This window comes from Bos mutus, chromosome 3 (assembly GCF_027580195.1).
Source record: "Bos mutus isolate GX-2022 chromosome 3, NWIPB_WYAK_1.1, whole genome shotgun sequence".
NCBI classification, from domain to species: Eukaryota; Metazoa; Chordata; class Mammalia; order Artiodactyla; family Bovidae; genus Bos; species Bos mutus.
Window position 1 is genome coordinate 32,991,586 of NC_091619.1, and position 25,379 is coordinate 33,016,964.

The 25,379-nt window shown below is 40.8% G+C and overlaps 1 protein-coding gene across 1 annotated transcript in view; it reads left to right on the forward strand.

The window, feature by feature from the left end:
* The window catches only part of AKNAD1 (AKNA domain containing 1), a 45,440-nt gene that overhangs the window by 2,785 nt on the left and 17,276 nt on the right, over positions 1–25,379 (forward strand). The window contains exons 2-6 of the mRNA XM_070361868.1: positions 200–239; positions 403–551; positions 649–711; positions 9,088–9,221; positions 20,005–20,161. Coding sequence (XP_070217969.1) covers positions 200–239; positions 403–551; positions 649–711; positions 9,088–9,221; positions 20,005–20,161 — 543 coding nt within the window. The remainder of the gene's footprint in view (positions 1–199; positions 240–402; positions 552–648; positions 712–9,087; positions 9,222–20,004; positions 20,162–25,379) is intronic.

Consider the following 25,379-nt stretch of genomic DNA (forward strand, 5'->3'; position numbering starts at 1 on the left):
GTTTATAGCAATGACGTAATTGCTCTGGGTCACCCGGCAGATAAGTGTCAGAGTGGAATTCAACCTTGGCATCAGGGCCTCAGCTCTTGACATAACCCTGGGTGGCCTCCATGATGACCAGAACACATTGGGTCATCCTGCATAATGGTGTCGTTGGTTAATATCAACAGTAATGTTTTCTTATCTTTTCATTGTGCAGATGGAGCCCACAGTACATATCCACCAAGAACATCTCACAGGTACTAGCATTTTTAAACCTCTTTGACTTAGATATACCTTTTGAAAAGAGATTTTTTCAATAGCGAATGGTGGTGATTGCCACAGACTTCTGTTTTCAGTACTTAACAAAACTGCAATGCAGTTGAGATGAATGGTAGCCAAAATTTATTCTTTCTTTTACAGGAATAGAATCTGAGCCAAGTCTCTCTAACTTGCCATCGACTTCTCAGGAAGACCCTTCCTTGAGTTCTTCTTACATATTTCAAAAGATATCTCAGGGGAAGCAGATGTGTCAGAAGTTAAAAGAACAGACTGATCAACTGAAGGCTAAAGTAATACTTTTAAAGCTTATTATGAAAAACAGAAGTAACCAAATTCAAATATAAGACATCAGGCCCTTAATGAAATATTGCATTTTTTTCACTGCAGGTACAAGAATTTTCCAAGTGCATAGCACAGGATTCTCCCTATCATTTTCAACGCAGAAGGCTGGTAATGAATTTTATCACATTTCAAAAATCTTTATTAGGGAATTTGACACGCAAACATATGACATAAATGACTTTACAGCATCATATTTTCTCTATACTGGTCAGGGTAGGAATGTTCTGGTAAGAAAAATTTTGCTGAAGATTGAGCTATCTTTCTCTTACAAGGACTAAAAGAGAGTAGAGCTTTCTATTTCAATATATATTTAGCCCCTTTTCCTTCTCAGGGGGATCTGTATGGCTGTTTTTCCTCAGCAGTCATCCCATAATACATCGGAAACCATGGTAGGTTCAGGAAAACAATATGTCAGCCATTGTAAAGGGCAAGCACAGCCAGATTTGATGGGCCTGGGGGACACAGGCTATAAAAGTTGCCAATATCTGCAAACTCAATATATAAAACTTGAAAAACCTAAAAGTCAATCTTGAATACATGCTTTTCAGATCAAAATCTTTGGCTTTTACATCCTTGCTTTTTGTCACATTTCATCAAATTGCTACTTTACATTGGAACCCATAGCCTCGTTCATCAGTGTCAGGGTCATATGAAGTAGAGGTGAAGCGTGGCAACGGGGCAGAGCTGAGACTGCTAGAACCAGGGGTGTGTGAAGCTGAAGTTGTAGTTTAGGCCACTGGAGCAGCAGCGAGATGGGTGGTCAGATGTCCTGACACAAAGGACATGGGCAAAGGTCAGGACAGGCTGTGCTTCAGAAGCCAGACACAGACAAAAAACTAGGAAGATTCAAATGCTAAGACACACAGTTCATTCATTATTCTTTCATCATATGAAGTAAATAACTCACATTCATTCAACAACATTTGTGGGGTACTCCCTATGGCTCAGACTCTGCATCAGGCACCAGGAATTTGAAGACAAAGAAACAGTCCCTTTTTCAAGCTAATTATAGACTCCTGGGAACAACAGACCAGTAAACCCACAAGTAACATGCAGCATGGAAAGGTTACCTATGATTACACATGATGCTAATGGCAGCACGGAAGAGGCTCACCCTGACCAGTGGGAGAGGGCCTTGGAAGGCTTCCCAGAAGGGATTTCTGGACTGGGCAGTGTAGGAAGAATATGGCGGAGTAGGGCAAAGGGGTGTTCCAGGAAAAGGAATCAGCAGGTGCAGTGGCACAGGGGCAAGACAGTGCCGAGAGTGTGAGGAACCGTGTGGCAGTATAATTGACCAGATGGAGCTCACAGGGAAGGGAGGAGACTGGAGAGAGGTCCTTAGATAAGAACTGTACCATGAAAAGCCTTTATGCTGTGCTAAGGAGCTTAGATTAATTTCATCTTGAGGTGGCATGATGGGGCAACACTGGAGGGTTTAAAGCTGAGAAACAGCAGCCACCACGGGGGCAAGACAGTAGGAAATAGACTAGAAAATTACAATCCAGGTAACAAATTATGAAGTCCTAAACCAAGGCTGGCAATAAGGATGAAGAGGGGGACAAATCTAAGAGTTTAAGGAAGTGGTGGCAGACTGAACAAGGTAAATAAAGGGAGGGAGGAGGCCTGGATGCATGCCAGATTTCTAGCTTGGCTAACCAAGGTTAGGAATAAAAGTGGAGGATCCGGTTCAGAATGGGTGTGGGAGGCAGGCAGGAGGCCAGATGTCAAGTTCAGTTGGAACATTTTGAGGCACCTGTAGGAAATCCAATTGGAGGGGTCTAGTAGGCAATTAGAGCCACGGATCTGAACTTCAGAGGATGTGTTTGGGTCAGACACGTAAATTTGGGTACAGCTGTAGGTTGAGGCTGTGCAGTGTAGAGATTGCTCAGGCAAACAAGTGGAGAAAGCAGTGAAGAAATTCAAGGTAGAGTCATGGGAAACAGCAACCAGGGGCAGGTAAGAGATCGATAAGGAGAAACTGGAATGGTCAAGACAGACCTGGAAGGGGCAGAGCTACAAAAGCCAAGAGAAAAGAGGGTTCTGAGAAGGGAGGAGTGGGCCACACCATCCAGTCTTCAAAGAAGGAAGGAAAGCAAGATGTGCATTGGATTTGGTCACTGAGAGATCATGAGGGATCTTGGCAGCCCTGATTCCAATGAAGAGGTGGATCTACCGAAGCCAGATCGCAGGAGTCAAGGAGTGAATGATAGATGAGTAAAGTGAGTGAGTGAAAAGTTGCTCAGTCATGTCCAACTCTGTGACCCCATGGACTGAATAGTACTAAATTCTCCAGGCCAAATACTGGAGTGAGTAGCCTTTCCCTTCTCCAGGGAATCTTCCTAACCCAGGGATCGAACCCAGGTCTCCCACATTGCAGGCAGATTCTTTACCAGCAGAGCCACCAGGGAACCCCAAGAATACTGGAGTGGGTAGCCTATCCCTTCTCCAGCAGATCTTCCTGACCCAGGAACTGAGCCAGGCAGATTCTTTACCAACTGAGCTATCAGGGAAGCCCTTCTAAAACCCAGGCTTTCAGAAACCCGGAGAACATAAATTTTTAAAGGGCCAAACAAAACAGAGGAAAGTGGTTCGAGGCACTAGCCTTCTGAGGCCTCGGTTCAGGAAGTTTCCTCCTATGTTAGAGGGAATGTGGGGATTCGTGTTGGGACCCAGAGAAGAGGAGAGGTGATCTCTGACAGTGTTGGCCTGAGAGTTCCAGGCCCATTTGGTTCAGTGAAGGAAGGACAGACAGGGCTAAAACCAACCTTCTCAGCAAGAGCAGCATATGTAGAAAGCATCTGGATTTTGGAGCAGACATCCTGGTTCTATGTGTTGACTATACAAATTTAAACTTTTCACATACCTGCCCATCTCAGAGTCACGTGAGTTAAATGAAGTACATTTATGGTAAGAAAACTATGTCCTAACTTCTTCTGAGGGTAGAACACAATTAAAATTCTGAGATTCCAAATTATAATTCATAATTGCTTTCTTCACTCTTCTCTTTCCTTTGAACACCTCATTCCTACTCATGGCTTTAACCCCTGTTTCCATGCTGCCAATTCCCAATGACTAGTCCTCACTTCTCATCTACAGGGCCACATGCTGGTCCTGATTTTCCTTTGGATCTCCTGCTCTCACTGAACATTGTACCTTGCCCAACATTGACATCTTCATTCAAACTTGTTAGCCTTTTCAAATTCCTTGTCAGGAGGTTCACATTCTTCCCACCTCCCAAGCTAGGAATCTGTGTACCGTCTGTGAGATCTATAGTGCCAGTCAGGGTCTTGGCAAGAAAGAGATGACTTACTCCAATGGAGGAACTGAGGAGGGTTTAGGAAGGTATTATTTTATAACCAATTAAGGGACAGAAAGGATCTCATGGAAGGAACAGTGGGGAAGAGGGACGGAGGAAGAACAGATAATGGTGCATGAGGAGAGCAGCGGTAGTTACAGGAGTAGCTGACAAGCTCCGTGGCTTTTGGTAGAGACACAGCCAATCCATGATAATACAGGCAGGAGGAAATCAAGGAAATAAAGACCCTACCTCATCCTTCTTCAATTCCTCTCTCCTGCAGTTTGCCTTCCATTGACTGAAACCAACCAAAGCCAAGGGCGCTGGAGCCTGTTGGTACACTCCATTGAAGGCCAGCCTCCTGGTTGGGGGACAGAGAAAGATGGAGGATAGATCTGGAGGAAAATTGAAAACATGCACCACACTTGCCATTTTTTATTCCCTTTGGCCAATATGCTTCTAAACTTGTTTGTTTATTTTAATAATAGTAAGAGTAATAATGAAGATGATAGTTACCATCTATTGAGTGTGTACCATGCTCCTGGTGCTAAGCAGTATCTCATTTAATTTTCACAACATGAGGTGAGGGCTATTATGCTCTCAAATGCAAAAGTTGAAGCTTAGAGTTCAAGGTGACTGAAATCATACAATTAGTAGGTAACAATCTGAACTTGAACTCTGGTGTATCTGATTCTCTAACCCCACGATGCAGCATTCTTGCCTTTGGTAGTATCTCTCCAATTTACCCTTTCCTCTTCATTTTCACTGATACTGCCTGGTCCAAGCCCTCTTGAGCATCCTTTAAACTGAGTTAAGTCTCACGTCTTCCATTGAGCCATGGCAAAGTATTCTATTCCACAGTCTCTATTCCCAACTGGAATAAAATCTCTGAGACAAGAGACTGTGCCTGATACAACTTTTGTGTCTCTCACACTCTTGGCACAGGACTAAACATGGGCAGTGCTCAGGGAATGCTTAGCGACTGGGGCTGCACAGCTGTAGCCTCTGTACATCAAGACCCTGACCTGCAGAGTTTAAATACTCATCTGCATGAGCTACATCTGGAGGACTTACTCAAAGCTTCTGGCTAAATTTCCTGATATTCCTGCTCCATCACATCCTCCAAGCCATTCAATCCCAGGTCCTTTAACTTCAATTTTTTTTACTGGATTATTTATTTTTTATTATCATTGCTGTACAAAGTTGTGTTAGTTTCTGGAGTATAACGAAGTGAATCAGCTATATGTATACACATATCTCCTCCCTCTTGAAGTGGTCAAACAGGAGATGGCAAGAATGAATGTCGACATTCTAGGAATCAGTGGACTAAAATGGAGTGGAATGGGTGAATTTAACTCAGATGACCATTATATCTACTACTGTGGGCAAGAATCCCTTAGAAGAAATGGAGTAGCCATCATGGTCAACAAAAGAGTCCAAAAGGCAGTTCTTGGATGCAATCTCAAAAATGACAGAATGATCTCTATTTGCTTCCAAGGCAAACCATTCAATATAACAGTAATCCAAGTCTATGCTCCAACCAGTAATGCTGAAGAAGCTGAAGTTGAACAGTCCTATGAAGACCTACAAGACCTTCTAGAACTAATACTCAAAATAGATGTCCTTTTCATTATAGGGGTCTGGAATACAAAAGTAGGAAGTCAAGAAACACCTGGAGTAACAGGCAAATTTGGCCTTGGAGTACAGAATGAAGCAGGGCAAGGCTAATAGAGTTTTGCCAAGAGAACACACTGGTCATAGCAAACACCCTCATTCAACAACACAAGAGAAGACTCTACACATGGACATCACCAGATGGTCGACACCAAAATCAGATTGATTATATTCTTTGCAGCCAAAGATGGAGAAGCTCTACACAGTCAGCAAAAACAAGACCAAAAGCTGACTGTGGCTCAGATCATGAACTCCTTGTTGCTAAATTCAGACTTAAATTGAAGAAAATGGAAAAAACCACTAGACTATTCAGGTATGACCTAAATCAAATCCCTTACGATTATACAAAGGGAGTGAGAAATAGATTTAAGGGACTAGATCTGATAGACAGAGTGCCTGATGAACTATAGACAGAAGTTTGTGACACTGTACAGGAGACAGGGATCAAGACCATCCCCAAGAAAAAGAAATGCAAAAAGCAAAATGGCTGTCTGAAGAGGCCTTACAAATAGCTGAGAAAAGAGGAGAAATGAAAAGCAAAGAAGAAAGGGAAAGATACCCATTTGAATGCAGAGTTCCAAAGAATAGCAAGGAGAGATAAGAAAGCCTTCCTCAGTGATCAGTGCAAAGAAACAGAGGAAAACAATAGAATGGGAAAGACTAGAGATCTCTTCAAGAAAATTAGAGATACCAAGGGAACATTTCATGCAAAAATGGGCTTAATAAAGGACAGAAATTGTATGGACCTAGCAGAAGCCAGAAGATATTAAGAAGAGGTGGCAAGAATACACAGAAGAACTGTACAAAAAAGATCTTCATGACCCAGATAATCATGGTGGTATGATCACTCACCTAGAGCCAGACATCCTGGAATGTGAAGTCAGTTAGGAAGCATCATTACAGACAAAGCTAGTGGAGGTGATGGAATCCCAGTTGAGCTATTTCAAATCCTAAAAAATGATGCTGTAAAAGTGCTGCACTCAGTATGCCAGCAAATTTTGAAAACTCAGCAATGGCCACAGGACTGGAAAAGATCAGTTTTCATTCCAATCCCAAAATAGGCAATGCCAAAGAATGCTCAAACTACTGCACTTTTGTACTCATCTCACATGCTAGTAAAGTCATGCTCAAAATTCTCCAAGCCAGGCTTCAACAGTACATGAACCATGAACTTCCAGAAGTTCAAGCTGGTTTTAGAAAAGGCAGAGGGACAAGAAATCAAATTGCCAACGTCTGTCGGATCATTGAAAAAGCAAGAGAGTTCCAGAAAAACATCTATTTCTGCTTTATTGACTATGCCAAAGCCTTTGACTGTGTGGATGACAACAAACTGTGGAAAATTCTGAAAGAGATGGAAATACCAGACCACCTGACCTGCCTCTTGAGAAATCTGTATGCAGGTCAGGAATCAACAGTTAGAACTGGACAGGAACAACAGACAGGTTCCAAATAGGAAAAGGAGTACATCAAGGCTGTATATTGTCACCCTGTTTATTTAACTTATATGCAGAGTACATCATGAGAAATGCTGGCTGGAAGATCTACAAGCTGGAATCAAGATTGCCAGGAGAAATATCAATAACCTCAGATATGTAGATGACACCACCCTTATGGCAGAAAGCAAGGAACTAAAGAGCCTCTTGATGAAAGTGAAAGAGGAGAGTGAAAAAGTTGGCATAAAGCTCAACATTCAGAAAACTAAGACCATGGCATCTGGTCCCATCATTTCATGGCAGATAGATGGGGAAACAGTGGAAACAGTGGCTGACTTTATTTTGGGGGGCTCCAAAATCACTGCAGATAGATTTGCAGCAATGAAATTAAAAGATGCTTACTTCTTGGAAGGAAAGTTATGATCAACCTAGACAGCATATTAAAAAGCAGAGACATTACTTTGCCAACAAAGGTCCGTCTAGTCAAGGTTTTGGTTTTTCCAGTAGTCATGTATGGATGTGAGAGTTGGATTATAAAGAAGGCTGAACACTGAAGAATTGATGCTTTTGAACCAATCCATCCTAAGGGAAATCAGTCCTGAATATTCACTGGAAGGACTGATGTTGAGGCTGAAACTCCAATACTTCGGCCACCTCATGTGAAGAACTGACTCAATTGAAAAGACCCTGATGCTGGGAAAGATTGAAGGCGGGAGAAGAAGGGGACAACAGAGGATGAGATGGTTGGATGACATCACCGACTCAATGGACATGAGTCTGAGTGAACTCCTGGAGTTGGTGATGGACAGGGAGGCCTGGCATGCTGCAGTCTGTGGGGTCACAGAGTTGGACGTGACTGAGTAACCCTAGAAGTTAGGTGCTTCTCTGGAGGTGTAAAATTTTAGAGTTAGGGTTAGGGTTACTGAACCTCCCTCTTCGACCTTCCTCCCACTTCCCCACCACATTGCATCCAACTAGCTCATCACAAAACACTGAGCTGAGCTCCCTGTGATATAGAGTAGGTTCCCAGGAGCGATCTGTTTTACACACAGCAGTTCACACGTCAATCCCAATCTCCCAATTCATCCCTCTGCCGTATCCACATCTTCATTCTCTACTTCTGCGTCTTTATTCCTGCCCTGCAAGTAGGTTCGTCTGCACCGTTTTTCTAGATTCCACATACACGCATCAATATTTGTTTTTCTGACTTACTTCATTCTGTATGACAGATTCTAGGTCCATCCACATCTCTGCAAATGACCCAATGTATTCCTTTTTATAGTTGAGTAATATTCTATTGTTAATATGCATCATATCTTCTTTATCTCTTCATTGGTTGATGGACATGACCTGGCTATTATAAACAGTGCTGCAGTGAACATTGGAGTGCGCGTGTCTTTTTTTTTTTTTTTTTTTACCCCGAGTGGGACTCGAACGCGTGTCTTTTTGAATTATGGTTTTCTCAGGATTTGTGTCCAGTAATGGGGTTGCTGTGTCATATGGTAGCTCTAGCTTTAGTTTTTCAATGAACTGCCATACTATTCTCCATAGTGGCAGTGTCAGTCTGCATTCCCACCAAGAGGGTTTCCTTTTCTCCACCCTTCTCAAGCATTTATGGTTTCCAAGTTCTATGTGGCTTCTGGCATACTTTCTAGAGCTTCAATTTCCTCCTCTATAAAACTGGGATAATAAACCTACTTTGTGACATTTACCATACTGATAGTGGATTAAATAAGATAATGAATGGAAAAGTGCTCTATAAGCTAAAAATTATTCTGCAAATATGTGGGATTATTAACGTGCCATTAACAAAATTAAAAGGCCTCTGAGTGGGTGCTAGGAAAGAAATCAGAAGTCACTGTAAGTCTCACTCTGTGCTGTGGGGGTGTTGCAAATGTTAAGATGGCTCTTGGGTTGTCTGTATTTTAGATGTCAGACGCTGAAACACAACCACTGCCAGGAGAAGGATGGCGGCTTAATTTTAACACTCCTGTAGGGTACACCCTCATTGTGTTGGCAGAAAAAACTACTACTACACACATGGGCTTACACGTGAATGATTCCAGCGTGTCACTGCTACAGGTCCTGGAGAAATTGCAGGGACGCCTCAAACTGCTGGAGCAGGAGTTTCTGGCCAACAAGGAGAAGCACCTGACATTGGAGGAGCAAGTCCAGGAGCACGAATCCCCAGCTGTCAAGGACTTTGATCCAGAAAGGTAGGGCAGGCTTCACCTCTGTGGGGTGGAAGTGTCAGAGGTGAGCTCCTTCCGGAGGGATTCTGCAGGGGCTGCTGGCCTAGCGCTCGAGACCTACTGGTCTCGGGTCAGCAAAAACAGTGTCACCTTTGAACTGGTGTCACCCCACGCAGCGAGCAGTATGAAATTCCTGCTCTGTGTACGGTCCTGTGGGGGGCACCCAGAAGGAGTGTCCCAAATGAACAGTTGTCCCCTGGAGGAGACACTGCCACTGCCTTGCATTGTGCTGGATGTCATGATAATTGGTCCTGAGACTCGGAAGAGCACAAGAAAACCGCAGAAATGCTCATCTGCTAAGCCCAGAGGACCCTCTCCTCCACAGGGTCCCCCCGCCCTGCCCTCTCCTTTACCTCATTCCTGCCTTTATTTCCCCTGCCTAACTCTTTTCTGTCCCTCTTTTTCCCTATCCACAGACAATACCCAAGGGATAGCAGGCAGGAAAGAATCACTGTTAGGTTGATTAATGTTGGGGTGAGGGACCCACAAATCCTGATAAAGGCAAAATGTTAAAACCTGAAGTCAAATGATTCCTGAATTAATTCACATTAGAAACTTGAGCGCACAAGCATACTGAGGATTCCAGCTGGCCATTTTGATGGCCCCATGCTCTGCTCTCTGCAACCCAAATAATTTTAAAAGATATATCCTAGGACTCAAGGCTGGGGTTGGTTCCATGTAATTTCCTGGTATGAATCTAAAGAACTCATTTAGTAGGCTTCATATTTGTAAATTCAGCTCTTTCTATTCATAGTATTTTAACACGAATTCATTCTCAACGCCAAAATATTTTAATGGCTTATATTTTGGCACTACTGTCCTGAAGTAATTTTCCCAAAGTACAATCTTACTTCTTCAAAATGAATGACATCTCTGTCTATGGCTATTTCAATACTGAGTAATTAGACAGCAAAGATGTGGTTTTAATATTGATTTTTTCCCCCAAAGGCTTTTTTTCTCTTGGAAAAAAAGATCTCCACATGCTTTCACTATTTGTTTAAAAACTAATAGAGTGAGGATATTTATTTTCCAAGAAACCCCACTTGTTTTGGCAGTCATTTTAAAGACAGCCTCTGTGCACATTAAGACCAAAACTATGCAAGGCCTTATTTATATCCTAGTTACACCCACACTGTGCATGGCCCTGGTATAAATCAAAAATGTTTCAACTGCAGTTATATCCCATATACAGGAAAAGCTTTCAACACTGGGGCAAGAAAAAGACTTGGCCTCTCCCAAAACTCCCCTCAGAGCAAGCCAAGCATGGTCAGCTTCTCTTGTTCTCAAATGGGCAAAAAGCAGAACCCAGTCCAACCCTTGAGGCCTTGCCATGTTGAGAATCTTCTAAATGATGGCTACAAAGGCCACTGTCAATGGCTTTCAGTAAGCAAAAGAATTCTGCAGATTAGTGGACAAACTGCTTAAGTCAGCTATTGTGTGCTTATTCAGTTCAATTCAGTTGCCCAGTCGTGTCCGACTCTTTGTGACCCCATGAACCGCAGCACGCCAGGCCTCCCTGTCCATCACCAACTCCCGGAGTCTACCCAAAGCCACGTCCATCGAGTCGGTGATGCCATCCAACCATCTCATCCTCTGTCATCCCCTTCTCCTCCTGCCCTCAATCTTTCCCAGCATCAGGGTCTTTTCAAATGAGTCAGCTCTTCACATCAGGTGGCCAAAGTATTGGAGTTTCAGCCTCAACATCAGTCCTTCCAATGAACACCTAGGACTGATCTCCTTTAGGATGGATTGGTTGGATCTCCTTGCAGTCCAAGGGACTCTCAAGAGTCTTCTCCAACACCACAGTTCAAAAGCATCAATTCTTCAGTGCTCAGCTTTCTTTATAGTCCAACTCACATCCATACATGACCACTGGAAAAACCATAGCCTTGAATAGACAGGTTTGTGACATTCTACAGGAAACAGGAATCAAGACCATCCCCAAGAAAAAGAAATGCAAAAAAGCAAAATGGCTGTCTGAGGAGGCCTTACAAATAGCTGTGAAAAGAAGAGAAGTGAAAAGCAAAGGAGAAAAGGAAAGATATACCCATTTGAATGCAGAGTTCCAAAGAATAGCAAGGAGAGATAAGAAAGCCTTCCTCAGCAATCAATGCAAAGAAATATAGGAAAACAATAGAATGGGAAAGACTAGAGATCTCTTCAAGAAAATTAGAGATACCAAGGGAGCATTTCATGCAAAGATGGGCACAATAAAGGACAGAAATGGTATGGACTTAACAGAAGCAAAAGATATTAAGAAGAGGTGGCAAGAATACACAGAAGAACTGTACAAAAAAGATCTTCACGACCTAGATAATTATGATGGTGTGATCACTCACCTAGAGCCAGACATCCTGGAATGTGAAGTTAAGTGGGCCTTAGGAAGCAACACTACAAACAAAGCTAGTGGAGGTGACAGAATACCAGTTGAGCTATTTCAAATCCTGAAGGATGATGCTGTGAAAGTGCTGCACTCAATATGCCAGCAAATTTGGAAAACTTAGCAGTGGCCACAGGACTGGAAAAGGTCAGTTTTCATTCCCATCCCAAAGAAAGGCAATGCCAAAGAATGCTCAAACTACTGCACAGTTGCACTCATCTCACACGCTAGTAAAGTAATGCACAAAATTCTCCAAGCCAGGCTTCAGCAATACGTGAACCATGAACTTCCAGATGTTCAAGCTGGATTCATAAAAGGCAGAGGAACCAGAGATCAAATTGCCAACATCCGCTGGATCATGGAAAAAGCAAGAGAGTTCCAGAAAAACATCTATTTCTGCTTTATTGACTATGCCAAAGCCTTTGATTGTGTGGATCACAATAAACTGTGGGAAATTCTGAAAGAGATGGGAATACCAGACCACCTGACCTGCCTCTTGAGAAACCTGTATGCAGGTCAGGAATCAACAGTTAGAACTGGACATGGAACAGACTGGTTCCAAATAGGAAAAGGAGTACATCAAGGCTGTATATTGTCACCCTGCTTATTTAACTTATATGCAGAGTACATCATGTGAAACGCTGGACTGGAGGAAGCACAAGCTGGAATCAAGATTGCCGGGAGAAATATCAGTAACCTCAGATATGCAGATGACACCACCCTTATGGTAGAAAGTGAAGAGGAACTAAAGAACCTCTTGATGAAAGTGAAAGAGGAGAGTGAAAAAGTTGGCTTAAAGCTCAACATTCAGAAAACTAAAATCATGGCATCCAGTCCCATCACTTCATGGGAAATAGATGGGGAAACAGTGGAAACAGTGTCAGGCTTTATTTTTCTGGGCTCCAAAATCACTGCAGATGGTGACTGCAGCCATGAAATTAAAAGACGCTTACTCCTTGGAAGGGAAGTTATGACCAACCTAGACAGCATATTAAAAAGCGGAGACATTACTTTGCCAACAAAGGTCCGTCTAGTCAAGGTTTTGGTTTTTCCAGTGGTCATGTATGGATGTGAAAGTTGGACTACAAAGAAAGCTGAGTGCTAAAGAATTGATGCTTTTGAACTGTGGTGTTGAAGAAGACTCCTGAGAGTCCTTTGGGCTGCAAGGAGATCCAACCAGTCCATCCTAAAGGAGATCAGTCCTGGGTGTTCATTGAAAGGACTGATGTTGAAGCTGAAACTCCAATACTTTGGCTACCTGATGCGAAGAGCTGACTCATTTGAAAAGACCCTGATGCTGGGAAAGATTGAGGGCAGGAGGAGAAGGGGATGACAGAGGATGAGATGGTTGGATGGCATCACCGACTCGATGGACATGGGTTTGAGTGGACTCCAGGAGTTGGTGATGGACAGGGAGGCCTGGCGTGCTGTGGTTCATGGGGTCACAAAGAGTCAGACATGACTGAGCAACTGAACTGGACTAGACAGACCTTTGTTGGCAAAGTAATTTCTCTGCTTTTTATTATTTTGTCTAGGTTGGGCATAACTTTCCTTCCAAGGAGTAAGCATCTTTAATTTCATGGCTGCAGTCACCATCTGCAGTAATTTTGGAGCCCCCCAAAATAAAGTCAGCCACTGTTTCCACTATTTCCCCATCTATTTGCCATGAAGTGATGGGACTGGATGCCATGATCTTAGTTTTCTGAATGTTGAGCTTTAAGCCAACTTAACACCTTCTTATTGCTGCCTTTGAAAGTTAACATTCAAAAATACTTGGATTTCATCCATCTTGTTTGTCAGAATGTAGTCTGATAGGTATTTGATTCTTTCACACACTAGGACCAGAAAGCAAGGAGTCAAGAAATGAAGTTCTATCTCCATCAATTCTTTGTCTCTGATACTATCTGCATATACTCTTGTCTTCTATTTTACAGAAAAGATCACAAATTCCTTCAAAAAATGTCTTTTCTCTACCTCTGGATCTGCATGTTGTCACCTCCTCTTTCTTCATTCACCTTCCAACCTCTACAGTCTTGATCCTTGAGCCCATCTCTTCCTGCTACCTTGAGAGTTTCTTCCATCATTTCACTTCCTTTAAATCTTTAGTGTCCCTTGCTGCCTGCTGAATTTTCTTCTTCCTGCCAGACTAGAGCATATTTTCCTATATTTTATTTATCAGTCTGGCTTTCCATGCTTAGATCTTTGTCCCAATACTCACTGAACAGGGCAGCCTTTTCTTACCAGTGTAAAGCCACTTTAATCATATACAAAACCCCCATGTGTATTAATACACATCCGCATGCAGTGTGTTCAGTCATTTCGGTATTGTCTGACTCTTTGTGACTCTATGGACTGTAGCCCACCAGGCCCCTCTGTCCATGGGATTCTCCAGGCAAGAATACTGGAGTGGGTTGGCATGCCCTCCTTCAGGGGATCTTCCCAACCCAGGGATCTATCCCACGTCTCTTATGTCTCCTGCATTGGCAGGTGGGTTTTTTTCTTTACCACTAGTGCCACCTGGGAAGCCCAATTTTGGGATTGGTTTTATTCTCCCCACTGATCTATGTTTCTATTTCTGCATTAACCACATAGTTCTAAATTACTATAGGTTAAGTATATTTTTTGATGTTTCTCCTTTTTTAAACTTTCTTTAGGTATTCTTATTCATTCTTCTTACTAATTAACTTCCTAATTAGCTCAAATTTATTTTTTCATTGATAGTCACTTTTATTGAGAAATATACTTTTAAGAACCAATTTTCTTTAATAAAATTCCATTTGAATTTTGTTTAGGATTTCACTGAATTTATAGATTAGTTCAGGAAAAGTTAAAATCTTTGCAATGAGTATTCTCATCCTATTCCAATGAAAACATCTCCAGCAAGTTTTTTTCATGTAGATTTTATACACGTTTTGTTAAATTTGTTCTTAGCTATTTTAGACTTTTCTCTGTGTTGTTAATGGATGTTTTCTGTAATTCATATACAGGAAATAAAGAAAATTGTAAATTTAACTTATGTGGGGCTACCTGATGCAATTCTGCTCTTAATATTTCACTGATTTTCAGTTGATTGTCTTAGTTTTTAGTATGACAATCGTAGCATCTGCAAATGATAGGTCCCCTCATCTTCCTTTTTCTCCTTAAATATTTATATATCTTTACTTCTCTCCAACTTTTCTATATCACATTTCTTTACTTCATTTGCTATTTTTTCCAAAACAGTATGGAATAATCACAATACTAGTGAAAGCAATCATTCTTCTCATATTCCTAATGGTACTGGGATTTCTTCCAAATGTTACTGGGTATGAGGATTGCTGTAGGTTCAAGTAGATAAGCTTTATCAAGAAAGTTTCCTTCTATTCCTGGATTACTAGAGTGAGATTTTTTTTTTTAATTTAGGAAGAAGTTTAACCCATGGGATCTAGAAATCTACTTAATCTCCTTTAATTTATTAATATAATGAAACATATTAATAAATACCCTAATGTTTATCTATAGAGTGAGTGGGGATATTTTCCCTTTTCTTTTTGTGTTCCAGAAGCATTACTTAACATCTTTGTTGAACTCTCATATAATCCCACTTGGATTTGGGGCCTTTGGGGGAGGCAAAACCATAAAACCCCTAAAAGATAAGACAGGAGAATACCCGGGTGACCTTTGTTATGGTGATTATTTTTGAGATACAACATCAAGGCACCACCTATACAATAAATAATTGATAAGCTAGACTTCATTAAAATTTAAAAGGTGTGCTCTGTGAAAGACTATGTAAAAGGAATGAGAAGACAAGACAGTGACTGGGAGAAAATATTGGCAAAAGCCACTTCTGATAAAAGATAGTCATCCAAAACACACAAAGAACTCTTACAACAATAAGAAAACTAACAACCCAATAAAAAAGTGCTAAAGATCTTAATACCTCACTGAAGAAAATACAGAAAAGGGAAATACGCATATGTAAAAGATGGCAAAAACACATATGAAAAGATGTTCCATGTTGTATGTCATCAGGGAAATGCAAATTAAAACAATGAGATACAACTACACACACTGTTAGAGTGCCCCGAATCTGGAATGCTAAAAGCACCAAATGCTGGTGAGCATGTCGTCCAGTAGGAACTCTCCTTTATTGCTGGTGCGAATGCAAAACGCTGTAGCCACTTTGGAAGACAATTTGGTGGTTTCTTTCAAAACTAAACATACTCTTACCATATGATCTAGCAATCACACTCCTTGGTACTTACACAAAGGAGATAAAAACTTATGTCCAAAAACATGCACACAAATGTTTCAAGCAGCTGTATTCAGAATCGTCAAAACTTGGAAGCAACCAAGATGTCCTTCAATAGATGGACCATACTAATAACTATGGTATGTTCTGACAATGGGACATCATTTGTGCTAAAAGAAAATGAGCTATCAAGTTAGCAAAGACATGGAGAAAACCTAAATGCTTAATACTGAGAAAAAAGCTGATCTGAAAAGGCTACATATTGCATGCTTTCAATTATGTGAAATTCTGGAAAAGGCAAGACTATGGCAACAAGAAAAATATCAGTGGTTGCTGGCGGTAGGGATCGGTGAAGTTTGAATAAGTGGAGTACAAAGGATTTTCTGGGCAGTGAAAACACTCTACATGATATCATAAAGATGGATACATATTATACATTTGTTCAAACATAGAATATACAACACCAAGAGTGAATCCCAATGTAAAACTATAGACTTTGGGTGATATGATGTGTCAATGTAGGTTCATCAGTTATAGCACACGTACCACCTTGAGTGGGTGTCAATAATGGTGAAGGCTCTGCATGTGTAGAGGCAGAGAATATATGGGAAATCTCTGTATCTTCCTCTCACTTTTGCTGAGAAGCTAAAACTTCTCTAAAAAAAGTACTAACTGGGAAAATATTAACACATCTAAATAATTATTGCATTAAATAAAAATCGATATGACTAATCTACAGTTCAGTTCACTTCAGTTCAGTCGCTCAGTCGTGTCCTACTCTTTGCAACCCCATGAATCGCAGCACGCCAGGCCTCCCTGTCCATCACCAACTCCTGGAGTTCACTCAGACTCATGTCCATCGAGTCAGTGATGCCATCCAGCCATCTCATCCTCTGTCGTCCCCTTCTCCTCCTGCCCTCAATCCCTCCCAGCATCAGAATCTTTTCCAGTGAGTCAACTCTTCGCATGAGGTGGCCAAAGTACTGGACTTTCAGCTTTAGCATCATTCCTTCCAAAGAAATCCTAGGGCTGATCTCCTTTAGAATGGACTGGTTGGATCTCCTTGCAGTCCAAGGGACTCTCAAGAGTCTTCTCCAAAACCACAGTTCAAAAGCATCAATCCTTTGGCACTCAGCTTTCTTTATAGCCCAACTCTCACATCCATACATGACCACTGGAAAAACCATATCCTTGACTAGACGGATCTTTGTTGGCAAAGTAATGTCTCTGTTTTTGAATATGCTATCTAGGTTGGTCATAACTTTCCTTCCAAGGAGTAAGCGTCTTTTAATTTCATGGCTGCAGTCACCATCTGCAGTGATTTTGGAGCCCCCAAAAATAAAGTCTGACACTGTTTCCCCATATATTTCCCATGAAGTGGTGGGACCGGATGCCATGATCTTTGTTTTCTGAATGTTGAGCTGTAGGCCAACTTTTTCACTCTCCTCTTTCACTTTCATCAAGAGGCTTTTTAGTTCCTCTTCACTTTCTGCCATACACACACACACACTAATCTACAAGTCAATAATAAATGAGAAAAGCACATATGAAAACCAATGTATTGTAGCTAAAAAAACCACAATACTTTGAAGAAAATATTGTTTTAAAATGTATTTAATATTGGGGGGGGGTAAAGTTCAAAATCAATAAACTAAGTACTCAAACCAGGAAAGCAGAAAAAGAACAATAAAATAAACTTCCAAAAGGAAGAGATTCCTAAAAAGAAGCAATAAATACAATTTACAATAATTTGATCAATAAAATAAAATAGTTTCTTTGAAAATATCTATAAAATAGCCAATGGAAAGTTTGAGTGGAAAGCATAAATAACATTAAGAATGAGAATGGAAAAATACCAGAAGAAAAATTTTAGATTGACTGGGATTGAACAACTTCCTATCAACACCTTTTAAAATCTGGATGAAATAGACAAGTCTCTGGGAAAATATAAATTATTAAAATCTACTCAAAAAGAGGTAGGAAATCCCAAAAGACTAAAAACAAGAGGAAACTAGAAAAGATCTAGTTTGTTTCTAGAAACAAAAAATCTCCCAAAGGCACCTAATCCAAGTGGGATTATGGGTGAGTTCAACAAAGAAGACTTTAGATAACTCTTCAGGAACATTAAAAAACAAAACAAAACAACTCATTCGATACCTAAACATGATCCTTCTATTCCTGGCCTATGATCCATTCCGAGTTGATTTTTGTGAAGAGTATAAGGTCTGTATCTAGACTGATTTTTTTGTAATGAATGTCCAATTGTCCCAGCACCGTTTATTGAAAAGATTATCTTTGCTCAATTCTATTGACTTTACTCCTTTGCCAAATATCAGCTGACTAATTATATGTGGGTCTGTTCATGGGCTTTCTGTTCCGCTGATCTGTTAGTCTTGCGCTTCATCAATACTACATTGCCTTATTTCTATAGCTTTAGAGTAAGTCTCGTGGTTGAGTCCTGTCAGTCCTCCAACTTGTTCTTATCTTTCAGTGTTGTGTTGACTGGTCCAGGTCTTTTGTCTCTACATATAAACTTTAGATAAGTTTGTCAATAGCCACAAAAGAAGTTGCCAGAATTTTTTTTTTTACTAGGATTGGTTAAGATCAAGTTGGGAAGAACAGACATCTTGATACTATCAACTCTTTCAATCCATGGATGTGTAACATCTCTCCATTTATTTGCTTTTGTGATTTCACCCAGAGTATTGCAGTTTTCTCCATAATGATCTTGTGCACATTTTGTTAGATTTATACCTAAGTTTATGGGGTCGCACAGAGTCGGAAACGACTGAAGTGACTTAGCATAGCATACCTAAGTTTTGAGTTGGACAAAAAGTTCCTTCAGGTTTTTCTGTACAATAATATGAAAAATCCAAATGAACTTTCTGGCCAATCCACATTTAATTTTTTGGATCTAAATGCAAATGATACTATGTTTTTAATTTCAAATTCCACTTGTTCAGCAAAGATATTTAGGAAAGTGATTGACTTTCATATATTAACCTTACACCCTGCAACTTCACTATAATTGCTTACTAGTTTCAAAGTTTTTTGGTTGCTTCTCCTGAATTTTCTACCCTATCATGTCATCTATGGACAATTTTATTTCTTCCTTTCCAATGTGTACTCTTTATTTCCTTTCCTTGTCTTATTGCGTTAGGTCGCACTTCCAGTACAGTGTTGAATAGGAGTAGTAAGAAGGAACACCTTTGCATTGTTTTTGATCTTAGTGAGTGAGACAGCTGTGATATAATTTTTAAAGTTTTGGAATTTATTGATACTTTTTTTTTGGGGGGGTAATAGATAAAATTGTATAATTTTAATGAATTTGGGGAAAATTAATTCTTTGGGGGCAAAATATATATACTTATATTTGTATGTGCACATGGAGTCTCCTGCCTTGGAGGCAGATTCTTTACCATCTGAGCCATCAGGGAAGCCCTAAACTATACATATATACACATATACCTATATGCACATATACCTATGGATCAAGCTTATTAAATTACTCAGATTTTTCATGTTATTCTTTTTCAAGTCATATAAATCATTATTTTCTCAGAATTATAGCTCCTAGAACTAACTGTAAGGGACGTCAAAATAATCAGATCCACACAAGCAGGGTATTATCTCATAGTTGAGACACAGAAAGATTAAATAATCTGCCCAAGGATACACAGCTAATGAATAACAAAATAAGAATTAGAAATATACAACATAATATAATTAACAGTTCCGTATGTTATAAGGAAGTTGAGAGTAAGTCCTAAGAGTTCTCATCACACACATAAAATATTTTTTATTTAATATTATGTCTATATGAGATGATGGATGTTCACTAAACTTGTGGTAATTATTTCATGATGAAAGTCAAATCTTTATGCTGTACACCTTAAATTTATCCAGTCCTGTATGTCAATTATATCTCCATAAAACTGGAAGAAAATAAAGAGAAGAGTCCAGGCCTTTGAAGTGAAACTATAAACAGGATGTCTGTCAGGGTCCATCATCCTTCCTGTCTGAAGACAGACCACCTTAAAAATGTAAATCAATGCTATATTCAAGAACTGTTGTTACTAGTAACAATATGGACTGCATACCCAATAAGATGCCGTTTGTTTATATTTACCTAGAAAAGTAGAAGGTGAAATCTTCAAGTTGGAGATGCTACTTAAAGATTTTAAAGAGAAAATTTATAAAAGCAAACGTACTTCAGCTGTCTCTCTTCCTGTGAATTCTCCAATCAACCTGGATGACTTGTCATTCACATCCTCTCCACCCTTAAATGAGGTAATACAGCAACCTACAGCTAATTTCATGCCAGGAAAAATGGTTTTTATGTATGTATAGAATCCTAATTTATGGAATCACTGAATTCTATCTTAACATTTCATGAAAATTTAACTTTCCAAAGGCCTATGAATCATTATTTAAAGTAGAACCAGATTTTAAAAATTAGAAGCTATTTCAAGTGTTGGTTTTTGAAATTTCTTATTGGTTTAGGATGTAACAGTGCAGCTTAAACAGATGAACTGCTGAAGAACTATTTCTTCTGGATGAATAATAACATTTTTGTAGATTGTGTGTGCCTGGAAGAAATCATTTTTCTTCTTAATAGCTTTGTACTCTCCCTGCTACATAATAGCATACTCACTGAAAGAACTATTTTCCACGAGTCCACTTCTACGTTTTCTTTCTCTCAAGTTAAACTCTTTTGGATTGTCTATGTATGCAAGATCACGAATTCAAATTGATCACCACAGTCTCTCCATTCTTTTTGTAACCTCAAATATAAGACCATTTCAGACCAAATTAAAATTCCAACAAATGGAAACATCTGAATGATTGTGGATGTTACTCAAACTTAAATAGATTTTAGTCAGAGTTAAGGACAGGATGTATGTTCAGTTCAGTTCAGTTACTCAGTTGTGTCTGACTCTGCGACCCCATGGACTGTAGCACATCGGGCTTCCCTGTCCATCACCAACCCCGGGAGTTTGCTCAACTCACGTCAATCATGTCGGTGATGCCATCCAACCATCTCCTCCTCTGTCATCCCCTTCTCCTCCTGCCCTCAATTTTTTCCAGCATCGGGGTTTTTTCAAATGAGTCAGTTCTTCACATCAGGTGGCCAAAGTACTGGAGTTTCAGCTTCAACATCAGTCCTTCCAATGAATATTCAGGACTGATTTCCTTTAGGATGGACTGGTTGGGATCTCTTTGCAGTTCAAGGGACTCTCAGGAGTCTTCTCCAACACCACAGTTCAAAAGCATCAATTCTTCGACGCTCAGTTTCTTTATAGTCCAACTCTCATATCCACACATGACCACTGGAAAAACCATAACTTTGACTAGACAGACCTTTTTTGGCAAAGTAATGTCTCTGCTTTTTAATATGCTGTCTAGGTTGGCCATGGCCTTTCTTCCAAGGAGCAAGCGTCTTTTAATTTCATGACTGCAGTCACCATCTGCAGTGATTTTGGAGCCCAAAAAAGAAAGGCTCTCCCTATAATGTTTCCCCATCTATTTGCCATGAAGTGATGGGACCGGATGCCACGATCTTAGTTTTCTAAATGTTGAGCTTAAGACAACTTTTTCACTCTCCTCTTTCACCTTCATCAAGAGGCTCTTTAGTTCTTCTTTGCTTTCTGCCATAGAGTGGTTTCATCTACATATTTGAGGTTATTGATATTTCTCCCGGCAATCCTGATTCCAGATTGTGCTTCATCCAGTCCAGCAGTTCTCATGATGTATTCTTCATAGACGTTAAATAAGCAGGGTGACAATATACAGCCTTTACGTCCTCCTTTCCTGATTTGGAACCAGTCTGTTGTTCCATGTCCATTTCTAACTGCTGCTTCTTGACTTGCATACAGAATTCTCAGGAGGGAGGTCAGGTGGTCTGGTATTCCCATCTTTTTCAGAATTTGCCACAGTTTGTTGTGATTCACACAGTCAAAGGCTTTGGTGTAGTCAATAAAGCAGAAGTAGATGTTTTTCTGGAACTCTCTTGCTTTTTTGATGAGTCAACAGATGTTGGCAGTTTGATCTCTGGTTCTTCTGCTTTTTCTGAATCCAGCTTGACCATCTGGAAGTTCACGGTTCACATACTGTTGCAGCCTGGATTGGAGAATTTTGAGCCTTAATTTGCTAGCATGTGAGATAAGCACAATTGTGCAGTAGTTTGAACATTCTTTGGCATTGCCTTTTTTGGGGATTGGAATGAAAACTGATCTTTTCCAGTCCTGTGGCCACTGCCAAGTTTTCCAAATTTACTGGCATATTGAGTGCAACACTTTCACAGCATCAGCAGCAGCATCTGGAATTCTATCACCTCCAGTAGCTTTGTTCATAGAGACGCTTCCTAAGGTCCACTTGACTTCACACTCCAGGATGACTGGTTCTAGGTGAGTGATCACCCCATGGTGGTTATCTGAGCCATTAAGATATTTTTTGTATAGTTCTTCTGTATATTCTTGTCACCTCTTAATATCTTCTGCTTCTGTTAAGTCCATAGCATTTCTGTCCTTTATTGTGCCCATCTTTGCATAAAATATTCCCTTGGTATCTCTAATTTCCTTAAATAGATCTCTAGTCTTTCCCATTCTATTGTTTTCCTGTTTCTTTGCATAGATCACTTAGAAAGTCTTTCTTATCTCTCCTTGCTATTCTTTGGAACTCTGCATTCAAATGGGTATATCTTTCCTTTTTTCCTTTGCCTTTAGCTTCTTTTCACAGCTATTTGTAAGGCCTCCTCAGACAACCATTTTGCCATTTTGCATTTCTTTTTCTTGGGGATGGTCTTGATCACTTCCTCCTGTACAATGTCACAAACCTCCATCCATAGTTCTTCAGGCACTCTGTCTATCAGATCTAATCTCTTGAATCTGTTTGTCACTTCCACCTTGAATCTGTTTGTCAAATTCCTTACAAATAATAATAAGGGATTTGATTTAGGTCATACCTGAATGGTCTAGTGGTTTTCGCTACTTTCTTCAATTTAAGTCTGAATTTTACAATACAGAGTTCATGATCTGAGCCACAGTCAGCTCCTGGTCTTGTTTTTGCTGACTGTATAGAGCTTCTCCACCTTTAGCTGTAAAGAATATAATCAATCTGACTTTGGTGTTGACCATCTGGTGATGTCCACGTGTACAGTCTTCTCTTGTTGGAAGAGGGTGTTTGCTGTGGCCAGTGCGTTCTCTTGGCAAAACTCTGTTAGCCTTTGCCCTACTTCATTTTGTACTCCAAGGCCAAATTTGCATGTTACTCCAGGTATCTCTTGACTTCCTACTTTTGCATTCCAGACAGGTGTTGAAGATTATACAAATGTTAGCCCTTCCAAACAAGTTAGGTTTGCCTCCTCAGAACACTTACAAAATCCGACCTGGCAAAATCCCATTCATTCAAGCCTCATCTTCAGAGTTAGGCCATTTATATGACCTGACCCTGATGCACAGCCACCCGCCCCAAGGCAGAATTCTTTGCCCCAGCCTCTGTGTCCCCATACAACTGTGTCTCATTTGTCTTGCACCTTTGTACCCATCTTTGCAGCCCAAACATTTAAGTGAATGCCCAACATGGAGTGCATACTCAGTATAGTAAACTCTGAGCCAGGGTGGTTTTAACAAATGATCTCAAAGGTTCACAGCTGGTTCTCTCTCTCGTCCTGAGCCAGTTAGCTTCAGCATGGTGTGAACGAGCCTAGTGAGGCAGCCCAGCCTCCTGGTCAGCACTCCATGAGGTATGGGTTTGCTCTTAATGGGTCCCAAGTTTACAGCAACTGTTGCAAGATGATGAGGACTCTATAACTTTGTGATAAATAGCCCTGAAAAGAGAGTCTACTGCTAGTATTACCTATTCATTCAGCAAATATTTATTGCTAAATGTTAGGCACTTTTCTAAGTATTAGGGATACAATATAAATAAGACAGACAAATCACCTACTGTCAAGGTGCTTACATTTCTGTGAGGGACACATGCAATGAACAGATAAAATTAACGTGGAACTACAGAATGTTAAAAGTGTTATGCAGGTGCCAGTAATAATGCATTTTTATGACTCTGAAGTCAGACTGTCTGGGTTCAAATCCAGGCTCTGTCACTGATCAGCTTTGTGACCTTAAGAAAGTTATGTAACCTCTCTGAGCCTGTTTCTTCCTGTGTAAAGTGAGGCTAATAATACCTATCTAAGCTTCCAACTCCTCTTCAGCAAAAAGACTTTGCAAACTGTAAAGGTGTGAACCAGGATAACTATTATGTTTGCTATAATTTTGTCATTATCATTTTAGATCCAGGGGTTTTTAATCCCAGTATTTCTAGTGTGTTTATAATGAAATATCTCAAAGTTGGTCCCAAGACTAGCAGCATTGGCTTCACCTGGCAGCTTCTTGGAACTTTTAATGATGTAATGAGGATATTTAAGTGAGTTAATATATATACTTAAGACAGGACCTGGCTCATAGTAACTATATTACCTGGGGGTAGCTACCTTGGTCATGATGGGATTTGACCAAAAGTAACTCACTGGGGGAGGTTAGGGTCAGAGGTGAGATGTGAATTGAGTACTGGGGGATGAGGAGGAGGCAGCTAGGTGAGGAGTCTGGGGAAAGAGACTCGAGGCAGGAGAATGCAATGCCTTAAGGACACAGAACTGATTTGAGTCCATTCCTATGGGACTGCAGCCCTAAGGGCAAATCCTCTTGCGGCTCCCCAGTTACTCAAGGACCACTCCAGCCGTTCTGCAGGGCTCCCAGAGGGGACAGGAGGCCCCCTTTTCTGAGGAGCTGGCCCCACAGCCCTAGCAAAGAGTGCAGCGACAGGCTCCTCCTGAGGGTTCAAGAGGGAGAAGTGGACAGTGGGTTCCACGGGAGCCTGGCTGCCTGGGTTGGGGGGAACCCTCTGCACAAAGGCGTCTGGGGGAGGGAGGGTGAGAAAAAGGCAAGTGGTCGCTTGACGCCCCCACCACACTCTACTTCAGGCTACTCCTTCCCACCATCCCCGGAGTACTGAAATTAAATTCTCAGTGACTTCACCAGACTAAACAAAAGCCGAATAATCCCCCAAAGTGGGGCTCAAGAACTGACTCTAAAATTCAAACTGCTTTTTAAAAAAAAAACAACAACAACAAAACAAAACAGACTAACCAGAGTAAATGGCCGTGAGGTTGTCTTCTGCTCCAGGGTAGCATCTAGGAGCCCCGTCCTGGCTCCGTTCAGCTCATTGCCTTGGCACTTTTACCCACCCAGTATGGCTGCCTGTGACTCTGAAATTAGCATAATTAAGATCACTTAGCTCTCCTTCTAATGGGTGTCCTGGATGTTAGTGCTGGTGAGAGCTGCCCACATGGCTAACCCTCCCCACTCTCTGAGCAAGCAGGAGAAAGCTTCCTGAGGCAGTTGTTCTAGATCAGGGCTTGTCTCCAACTGCAGGGTGTCGAGGACTCACCTGCAGGTCTTACTGCATTCTGGCTTTGATTCAACAGGTCTGGGGTGAGCCTACAGTTCTG